The 10,619-nt window shown below is 45.9% G+C and overlaps 1 protein-coding gene across 4 annotated transcripts; it reads right to left on the bottom strand.

Annotated features, from left to right (window-relative positions):
- Nucleotides 1–2,879: 2,879 nt before the first annotated feature.
- ENSA (endosulfine alpha) lies at nt 2,880–10,359 on the bottom strand. Of its 4 annotated transcripts, none has more exons than XM_017546356.2 (5): nt 10,152–10,359; nt 8,196–8,321; nt 6,386–6,552; nt 3,727–3,759; nt 2,880–3,608 (listed from the first exon to the last, which is right to left on the bottom strand). In XM_017546356.2, the coding sequence occupies exons 1-5, from the start codon at nt 10,206–10,208 to the stop codon at nt 3,593–3,595; spliced, it is 399 nt and encodes a 132-aa protein (XP_017401845.1). In that variant the 5' UTR covers nt 10,209–10,359; the 3' UTR covers nt 2,880–3,592. The 4 variants fall into 4 exon arrangements, with proteins under 4 accessions (XP_017401845.1, XP_017401844.1, XP_017401849.1 ...); XM_017546355.2 differs by lacking the exon at nt 10,152–10,359 and adding an exon at nt 9,737–9,915; XM_017546360.2 differs by lacking the exon at nt 3,727–3,759 and having other exon boundaries at nt 10,152–10,358.
- Nucleotides 10,360–10,619: the final 260 nt, after the last annotated feature.

Genomic DNA, 10,619 nt, shown 5'->3' with positions numbered 1-10,619 from the left:
TTGACCAGGATGGTCTCGATCTCTTGACCTCGTGATCCACCCGCCTCGGCCTCCCAAAGTGCTGGGATTACAGGCTTGAGCCACCGCGCCCGGCCTCCTTTCTTTTTAATTTTCCTCAAGACACAGTAGAGGGCATTATACAGGCAAGGGCTGCTTGTGTGGGTGGTGTTGGCTCACTGTAGATATAACCTCAATGGCAACTCTCTCCAGGTTATTTTTCTTTTGCCTGTCTTTTATACGCCCAGCCCACAGCAGCTTAAAATAAAAGCTGTCGGACAGTAATGGTGACTTCATCCCTGCCACCCTGCATATTCGATGGCTCAGCTGAGAGGCTTGTCAGCACAATCATGTTGAAGGAGTGGAAGAACCTTTGGGATAAAGACTTCAGAATGTATCTAGCTAAAATAATGAGCAGGAATAACTGTTAGAAGCATTGCAGAATCAGTTTGCTTTGGTTGTCTAGCCCTATAGCATGGGAGTGAAGAAGGAACGGCCACATCCTGCCAAGTGTGCTGTAGTGAAGAACTAAAAGGAAAAAAAAAAAAGGCTAAGGAGTAACATGAAATACAGATCGCCCCAAACATTTTTTGGCACCCCAGGCTTCTTAAGGCCACAACTTATAATTGGAGACCAGGAAAGCCAGGAATAGAGAAGAAATAATACAAAAGCTTGGCCGGGCACGGGGGCTCATGCCTGTAATCCCAGCACTTTGGGAGGCTGAGGCGGGTGGATCACCTGAGGTCAGGAGTTCAAGACCAGCCTGGCTAACATGGAGAAACCCTGTCTCTACTGAAAATACAAAAAAATTAGCCAGGCATGGTGGCGTGCGCTTGTAATCCCAGCTATCCGGGAGGCTGAGGCAGGAGAATAGCTAGAACCTGGGAGGCAGAGGCTGTAATGAGCCAAGATCATGCCACTGCACTCCAGCAACCCGGGCGACAGAGCAAGACTCCATCTCAAAACACACACACACACACACACACACACACACACACACACACACACACAAACTCAAGCTCTTCAGCTAACTTTTCCAGCTTAGAAGTAACTCCCTTAACTTCCTCACTTGTATTAAAATGAAAATGCACCAACTGCTATGTGTAGTGGCTCACACCTGTAATCCCTGCACTTTGGGAGGCTGAGGTGGAGGGACTGCTGGAGGCCAGGGTGCAGGAGCAGCCTATGCAACAAAACGAGATCCTGTCTATAAAAGAAAGAAAATATATTCTGTAGTCCCAGCATTTTGGGAAGCTGAGGTGGGAGGAGTGCTCAAGCCTGAGTTCTGAGACTCACCTGGGCAACATGGTGAATCCTCACCTCTAAAAAAAATAATCAGTGTGGTGCCGCGTGCTTGTAGTCCCAGCTACTTGGGAGCCAGATATGGGAAGATTACTTGAACCCAGGAGGTTGAAGCTACAGTGAGTGGTGTTTGCACCCTGCACTCCATTCTGGGCGACAGAGTAAGACCCTGACTCTTAAAAAAAAAAAAACAAAAAACAAAAAAAAAAAAAACGAAGAAAGAAATTGAATGATCCCACATTTGTCTGACCTCATTCCCCAGCTGGCAAACACACTCAGGAGGAAGTCATGGGATAGCTCATTAATCCCACCACAATTAACACCATTAACTTGTCTCTAGTTTGAGGTTATACTTGTTTTATTTACTTATTTTTTTAGACAGTCTTGCTCCATCACCCAGACTAGAATGCAGTGGCATGATCTCTGCTCACTGCAACCTCTGCCTCCCAGGTTCAAGCAATTTTTCTGCCTCAGCCTCCGGAGTAGCTGGGATTAGAGGCACGCGCCACCATGCCTGGCTAATTTTTTTGTATTTTTAGTAGAGATGGGGTTTCACCATGCTGGCCAGGCTGGTCTTGAACTCCTGACCTCAGGTGATCCACCCGCCTCAGCCTCCCAAAGTGTTGAGATTATAGGCGTGAGCCACCCCACTCAGTTTATTTTTTCTTTTGAGATGGAGTCTCGCTCTGGTTGTCCAGGCTGGAGTGCAGTGGCATGATCTCAGCTCACTGCAACCTTCACCTCCTGGGTTCAAGCAATTCTCTTGCTTCAGCTTACCAAGTAGCTGGGATGTGTGTGCCACAATGCCTGGTTAATTTTTGTATTTTTGGTAGAGACAGGGTTTCACCATGTTGGCCAAGCTGGTCTCAAACTCCTGACCTCAAGTGATCCACCTATCTAGGTCTCCCAAAGCACTGGAATTACCAGCATAAGCCACCACGCCTGGCCATAGTTTGTTTCTCCTTTGGCACCCTTTCTTTTTTACGTAACATTCACAGGCGGCTTTTAACGCCTTTCAGTAGCAGGTTTCCAGCACTGCAGTTTGGACATCAAGAGGAAAGAAGTCACTGTGCCTCCTGCTGGCCACTAGCAGAAAGACTTGAGTTTCTTCTGGTTTACTACAAAGAAATAATACATTCATTTCTTTTGGCTTGTCACATTTTTCCCTCACAAACATGGGAACCTGCAAAGGAATGGAAGACAAACGGAAAAGGGAGAACGGGCCTCTTTTTTTTTTTTTTTTTTTTTTTGCTAAGTCTGCACTGGGCTTAGGTGTCAAGAAACCATTTAGATCAAATACCTTAAATCCCTCTTCTTGTGAGCCACAAACTGAGGCTGATGCATCATCCACATTAGCTAGAGAAACAAAGGGATGGACAAGGTAGGTTTATGCCAACATTCCTGCTCCCTCTCCCTAAGTGATGGAATTGGGGAGCTCAGCCACATCTCACATTAAAGGACCCCGTGTCCCTTGGAAACTCTGGGCCCCCATCAGCTTCTCCCCTGAACAATGTCTTCAGTTTTCTACAATGTTTTCTTCCCCTCCCAAACCCCAATAAAACACACCAACTGCTTCAGAGTATTTCTGGGTTGGGTTTTTTCATGGGTTTTTGTTGTTTTTTATTTCAAATACTGAAAAAGTCCTTTGGGCTCTGTGGGATTCCCCATGCTCACAGCTCCTCTCTCCCACACTCACTGCCCACAGGAAATCTATTTCAAGGACAGTACTTTTTAAAAATGATTAATGTTGAGTTCTCAAGTAGCTCTGCAGAACCAGAGGAGCTGTTTGCATCTGTCTGTGTGGATGGAGTTTCTTTTATCTGACAGCAGGTCTCCAGCCACACGGAAACAAGGCATTTATCCACAGAGCTCGACTAGAACCCCTTATCTTCAGTCTACTCCACTTCCTTCCCCTCACACCTACCCCACACCAGCCCCGTAGTGAAGAAGGATAGTCAGGAATGTTTTTACCAGCTCCAAGCCCTAATTCACATTCCTCCGTTATCTCCCACCCCACCCTCTCAACCCTACCCCCACCCCCAGGATTTCACTGAGATTTCTCCCAACTGTTATTCGGAAAAAAGGTAAAATAAAAAAGGTTCAAGGTCTTGGTGCTCGGCCCAAGGGGCTCCATGTGCTGGGACACCAACGGGCAGGGGCTTCTGCCTCTCCAGCCCGTACCCGAGCCACCTCCTGATCCCTAGCTGCAAAAGCAGGAAGGGGCAGGAGCCAGCACAGGACCCGGGGTGGGGGGTGGGCAGCATCTCAGGATCTGGCGGAGCCCCGGGCAGCATCATTCAACTTGGCCACTGTGGACGAACACAGAAGAAAAAAAAAAACACTGTCAAGTAATAGGGGAAAAAAACCCTGAACTCCATCCCAGTCTTTACCCCGTGATTTGTCCACATTTAACAATCCTTAGGCTACCTGGCATATGTCTCCATCCTATCCATAACAGAGTTGCAAAAAAATCAAAAAAGGGAATTTTCGGTCTTTTCCTATCCACAAAACAGTGTTCCGTGCCTTTCTGGGATTCCCATGGAAAACAAACACAGAAAAACAATTCTTTAGATAAGATCAAAATCACTGGAGGTTTCCAGGCGCTAAGCTGCCTTGCTCACAGCAGACTCAGTTTCAGAGGCATGGCCACAGCTACTTGCAAAGACTGAGGTAGCAAAGTGATGAGGTGGTGACTATGTGAAGGCCAGAACCAGACCACATACATGCTGTTTTGAGTGGATTTAATAGTCCGGGTTTAATCAAAGCAATTTGCATGTGGATTTTGGAATGACCCTTGCTTGCTAAGGAAGCTACGTACTTCATGCTGTGGAAACTGGTGGCAGACACAGAATGTAGCTTGTTTGTTTTCCTTCTTAGGCTTGAAGATGACCAGGTAGAGACAGACTGAAACCAACATTTTTTTCTGTTTTCCCTGCTCCTTCTATTCCTTCCTAAAAAATCAGACTCACTGTGACCAGTAGTCTTGAGGACTCAAGCTGAATGATAGAGAAGGCAGCTCAGACAGAAAAGAAGAAAGTACAGAATTCGAGAAGATCGGAGATGAAGAAAACGTACAAAATTATATATATATTTATATATATAATAACATGACATTTCTATGTACAGCATGGCTGGGACAGTTGAAGAAATTATACAATGATGTTCGGCATTTTCCCCTTCCCACATGGACTTTGGATTAAGGATGACAGCATGAGGAAATGGAGCAAGAAACACAAAAATTATATACAATTACAAGTGACAGTCAAGGAGTCTGGGAACCAGGGAGTCCAGGGATCCTGCTCTCTCCATTCCTTTCTCACCAACTTTTTCCTATCCAATCTGAATGACAGCCTGAGTACTGAATGCCAGTCACAAGAAAAGTATATACACACCTCCCCTCCCCCGCATGCACATCCGCAAGTCTATCAGTCATTCTCACTGGGCCAAGTGTTTGGCATATCAGAATCTGTGATGTGAGAGGGCAAGAGGATTACAGAATCTTGCTCTCTTGAACATTAGTTCTCACCCTGGCCTTCTCTGCCATAACCAGCAAGTTGTATTCAATAAGATTCTAGCCAAGCTGGTGATAACTAGATAGAAGATGCTGGTCACCTACAACCCCTTTCCTCCACCTGTTCATGAATTGCATGGTTACCTTTTCTCATCACACAAGAGCTGGGTTGCTGAGTTCTGGGAATGCAGAGATTTCTCAGTCTTCCTCCTCTCCCACCCTAACCACTTTCCCCAGCTTCCTCCAAGGTGAATCATCTTCTAAGAACCTGCTCCTCCAGCCCTGCAGTAGCACTAAGCCCCAGGGACTAGCTCAGTTTATCCTTCTTCCTCATTCCCTAACAATACACCTGGCTTCAGATTGGATCTGAAACATGGGTCAACATATGTGCATGACTGAGCATGTTTCCTCAGGCCTGCAGCTCTGCTGCCAGAGAAGCTTTTTTAGCAGCTAAGGCCCAGACGTAGGCTGGGAAAGTGGGCTGGGTCAGAGGCAAGAAGCTTCCATGGCTAACTTCTTAATTTTTTTTTGACCCTCAAGACTATGATATCTATAAGGTTCTCTTGACTGAATTTATAATCCCCAAACTTCAACTCTCTCCTCATGTAGTCTTCAAATGGTTCCCCTCTATCGTACTTTCCCAGTATCATAGAGCAGAGGCTCACCACCCACGAGCCTTCCTTACTTTTAGTTTTACAATGAATAGTACAGAGTTTTTCTGCTGGCATTTATGACTTCAGAATCAGAATCAATCTGACATATATTTAACTCTATTTTACAGATGAGGAAATAGAAATCGAGAGGCTAAATGACTTAACCAAGGTTATACATTAGCTCTGCCAAGACCGAGTAGAGCCAGAACCCAGATATCTTGACTCCTAAACCAGTGCTCTTTCCACTATCCCATGATACTTTCAAAGGCAACATGCTGGAAAAGAGAGAGAAGGTGCCCATTTTCTGTGAATAATATTCATCAATCTTTACATTATTTGAGAGCCAGAGCAAACTGTAAGAGATACTAAGTAATGAAGCCTAAGGGTGCACTGTAGTTTTTGGCAAGCAAATCAATTTTTCTTTTTAAGGATTTTCTAAACCTGCCATAATGGAAACACGAAGCAATAGCAGCCCAAGGGACAGAACACTTAGAAGCACAGAAAACACATCTCACTCAATCTACCTTTCCCAACTATGTTAGGTTAGCCTTGGGATGTTAAGCCTGCCAAATTATTCCCAAGGCTCAGCCTAATCAATTTTGGGACATTCTCTCCAAAAAAGAGAAATCACATCTCTCCAGTTTCTCACACAAAAAAAGCATCTGCAGCATTTCCAATTCTAGTCTTTCCTATATCTGGGCCCAACCTGGACTACAGGGTGGGTGTGGAAGTCTCGATTTAACCAAAGTAATGAACTCAGAGCCCCTCTTCAACCTACATTACCTTCTCAGCAGCCCCCAGCAGAATCACAGTCATTTCTGGCTAGCAAGCTGAGATCTGACTAGGTGACCATTTCATCCCTGCCTATAATATATAAAAGTCCAGTGGTTGAGGAAGGGGAAGAGAGGGGGGCTCAGGTTACCCCGCAAGCTTGCTGGTGACGAGCGAGGACTTTCTCTGGGGCAGATCCTGTGGGGTGGGGATGTGGTCACCAGTCACCAGGTTCTTGTCTGGTCCTGCACTTGGCAGCTGCTTATTCTTCATCTTGGCTTTGGCCATGTTGTAGTCTCCTGAGTCAAAGTACTTTTGCTAAGAGATAAGAGGGAGGTTTAGGTGAGTGAGGCACTCTAGCCTTCCTCAAAAACAAAAACTCACATCTCACATCCATTACAAACCCTCATGCACACGCAGATCTTTCAAGAAGTCTGGCTTGATTAACATCATGCATATACAGCTTAACATTAATTACATGTACTTATGTCTCCTCCCCAAATGTGTTCTGACTTTTTCAGGCATGTAAGCAGTTTCCCAGGTGGAGTATATAGTTTTGGAGTCAAGGGATAGCCCCTACCATCCTTTGGACCCCACTCAGTATAGGACGGTTCAACCATAATAACTTACTTTAGTCATAAAGGGTTACTAAGGACCTTACTGGGTACAAGGCAATAGCTTGGTACTGGGGAAATATAAATGAGTAAGATATAGACAAGGATCAATATGCTAGCAACCAGATCAACCACAAACCTCAAAATGATTATTCTCTCAGACCAGGAATAGAAACTGGGCCTGTTGGTGAGGATAATGTACTTTCCTTCTGACTCTCACAGCTCCCACACATGTTCCATGACTGTGACAGCCTGCCTACGCCTGCCTTGCCTCCAGCAAGGTAAATGCAAATCTGCATCACATTATCATCTGTGACTAGACTCAATAACTGGGATCCTCCACAGGGATGTTTCGCCCTCCATTTCATACACACAGAGGAGAACACTCCAATGTGATCTCCAATGTGATGATTTATAATCCTTCAGTCATTGGAGAGTAACGGAAAATTTTTTTTTTTTTTTTGAGACAGAGTTTCACTCTTGTTACCCAGGCTGGAGTGCAATGGCGCGATCTCGGCTCACTGCAACCTCTGCCTCCTGGGTTCAGGCAATTCTCCTGCCTCAGCCTCCTGAGTAGTTGGGATTACAGGCATGCACCACCATGCCCAGCTAATTTTTTGTATTTTTAGTAGAGATGGGGTTTCACCATGTTGACCAGGATGGTCTCGATCTCTTGACCTCGTGATCCACCCGCCTCGGCCTCCCAAAGTGCTGGGATTACAGGCTTGAGCCACCGCGCCCAGCCTTTTTTTTTTTTTTTTTTTTTTTAATAGATAATACAATCTTTCAGTCAGCTTTAGGTACCTTTGGGAACTAAAAATCTGATCAGGAGCTACATGGCTCTTGGTGAGGAGGACCACTCTGAACAGGAAAAATAAGTTTGTTGCAGGAGTATAATTAGTGGCTGGTGCTTACTTCAAGGGTATGAAGAAACTGATTCATTTCAAGTTGAGGATTTATTTCTGTAAGAGAGATGGTTTGATCTTCTTCTCAAATGATGCATCCCAAAATTATCTCTAATCCTTAAAAAGTGCCTCCTAAAACCTCCACCATTCCAACAGGCAAATGCCTGGGGGCAGTCTGCATTGCAGTTTCTAACATCTTTTCCTCATTCCGCCATGTACCCAAATGCTCCAATTTAAGCCTTAATTTTCAACATGGAAAATCAGGAGAGAATTGGTACCATATCAGGGATTTACATTAATCTGACTTCAAGTTTCGAATTCCTCTCTACTTCTGTTCAACAACAAAACCTCCAGAAAAGGATCCAGTGGAACCCTCTTTAGACTTCATTCCAAGAACCCCCTCTGGCTCTAAAGAAAGATGGTAAGAGATTATGCCCCGTACCCCTTTCTGGAGTCTCTTCATGAGGAAATCGGAGCCTCCAGGCTTTTGTCCTAGGCTTGGGTATTTGGCCTTTAGCTTTGCCTCTTCAGCTCTCTCAGGGAGAATGCCTTCTTTCTCCTGCGTGTCCTGGAGAAAACAAATGAGCCAAATAAAGTTAAAGACTGAGAAACAACTGCTTCTCACATCTGATAACAATTACACTATCAACTTCTCCTGGAAATCCACCCACTTGTAAATATGCTATCCTACTCTGCAGTTAAAAGCTAGACCTTTGTTAAAAATCCCCAAAGCTCAAGGTAACTATTGTGAGAAAGACAAGCTGCTTCTCACACTACACCCAAGGAACCACCCAGGGACCCGCACATATTGGGCTAAAGGTAACACTAAACACAATACTTTAATCACAAAGTGGGTCATATTACTCAGCACAAATACTAAGACAAAATGAGAAAAAAGAGCTAGCAGGCAGGGCTTTTGGTGATACAAGATGAGTAGGAGGGTTCCCTAAGCTATCCTACATGTCACATGGGAAATTGAAAAAAAATGTTTGGGGCTGGGTGTGGTGGCTCATGTCTGTAATCCCAGCACTTTGGAAGGCCGGAGGTGGCGGGGGGGAATGGGGTGCATCACTTAAGCCCAGGAGTTCAAGACCAGCCTGGGCAATATGTTGAAACCCTGTCTTTACAATAACAAAAAAAGTTTGCTAAATGTTCCCTCCTTATTTTTTTTTTTCTTTTTAAAAACTCCTACCCAACAAAGCAATTCCTTCCTCATTCAGGGTCTAAGCCACCTGTTAGGTCTCCCTGTGGAGGAGGCTAGCTATGTGGCCTTCTCCAAAGATCTCCACCTGAGAGTAATGGCACAGCCTTGCTTCAACATTTCCACAAATATTATGATAGGAAGCTGATAAAGAGGAAGATGATACTGTTTTTTAACCTCAGGAAAATAAAGATACAGTAGGCTCACTAGTATTTACCCACCAGCTTTCACCAAAAAAATCAATACCTACCCTGGTGCGGCAGACGCTCTCACTATTGCAGTAAATCTCTTCTTGTTTCTTGTGGTCCCTACTGCCCTTTAGTGACTTTGAAAAGATCCGAAGTCAACGTATGGCTCTTTTTAGTGGAATTATATTCCTTTCTCTTGAAATTCACGCACAGATGTAACTCCAAGTGTATTTCATGAGTGCCTGAACCTAGTACTAAATTTTAGATGTCAAATACAAACCCCCGTAAGGGGTTTATTTGGCGTATGTTCATCACAGAATCGCGGGTGGACTAAATCTCTGCCTTGGAAGTCTAGGGGAAGAGAGTGGTGTCTTTCTCACGACTCTGTCGGCGTCTTTTTCCAAGTTTAACCTCCATGATTCTGTTTGGAACCCTAGTCCTCTTCAATCTTGTTCGGTCCTCATGGAAGGTGAGCAATAGACCATCCCAAGCTACTAAAATAGGTCTCTTGAGAAAGTTGCCACCTTAAACTAGCTACTATAATAATTACACTTCTCCCCTCCCCCAATATTGGTCATTTGTAAACGTCTTTACCTCGACCCGAATCTTTGCGGATTGAGTAACTGGCCCCAGCCCAGTTACTGGGCCATTTACCTCTACTAACCGGTAAACACACATCACATTCAGGACCACCAGCCAGCCCCCTTTCCATTCACCGTCTTTCCAAACACCCGCCCCGCGTCCAAGCTCGGCCAATTACAGCACAGCGTCCAAGGTTTGAGCAGTAGGACTATTGGCCAATGAGGAAGAGTACAGTACTGAGTGACAAACGACCCAACTAACCAGCGCCAAAGCAGCAGGTCGTGTTGAACCTCACCCTGCGTGACGCAAGAAGTGACCAACCCCTGCAGAGCCTGAGACTATGGCGACCAATCCGCACTAATGGGAGACCATCTCCCGCCCCAGCACGGTCTCCCCAGCTCGCCCGCCCGCACCCCCTCCATTTCACCTGCTTCTCCTCGCCGGTCTCCTCCGCAGGGTTCTCTTCTTCTTGTTTCTGGGACATGGCGGGACCGGGACTGTGGAGTGTAGGGGGCCCGGGAAGGCAACCGGAGAAGGGAAGGGGGAGGGGAAACGGGGACAACCTGCGCTGCTGCTTCGGCTCCTGTCACTAGGGTTGCTCAGTCAAAATGGCGGCCCTTGCCCGTGACGTTGCGACCGCCCCTTCCCATGAGAGCCAATGAGAGTGAGGTAGTTGGGACAATGACGTAACGCTCTACCAATAGTCACTGTCTAAAGGTGGGCTCTATGGCGGCGACCGGCAAGCTGGAACACCAACCTGGGAAGAGAGTGAGCCACAAGGACCAATTGGAAGTCTGTGGGGGATGTTGGGGGCGGGGCTTCTGGCTGTGGTATTTGCAGCTTTGGTGGGCTTCGGTTTTCTTCACTTCACCGTCTGGCGCTCAAGAGGCTTCGC

Source organism: Cebus imitator, unplaced genomic scaffold (assembly GCF_001604975.1).
Source record: "Cebus imitator isolate Cc_AM_T3 unplaced genomic scaffold, Cebus_imitator-1.0 Scaffold188, whole genome shotgun sequence".
Classification (NCBI taxonomy): Eukaryota; Metazoa; Chordata; class Mammalia; order Primates; family Cebidae; genus Cebus; species Cebus imitator.
Note: the sequence above shows the minus strand (reverse complement) of the source record. Positions and strands in the feature narration are given on the sequence as shown.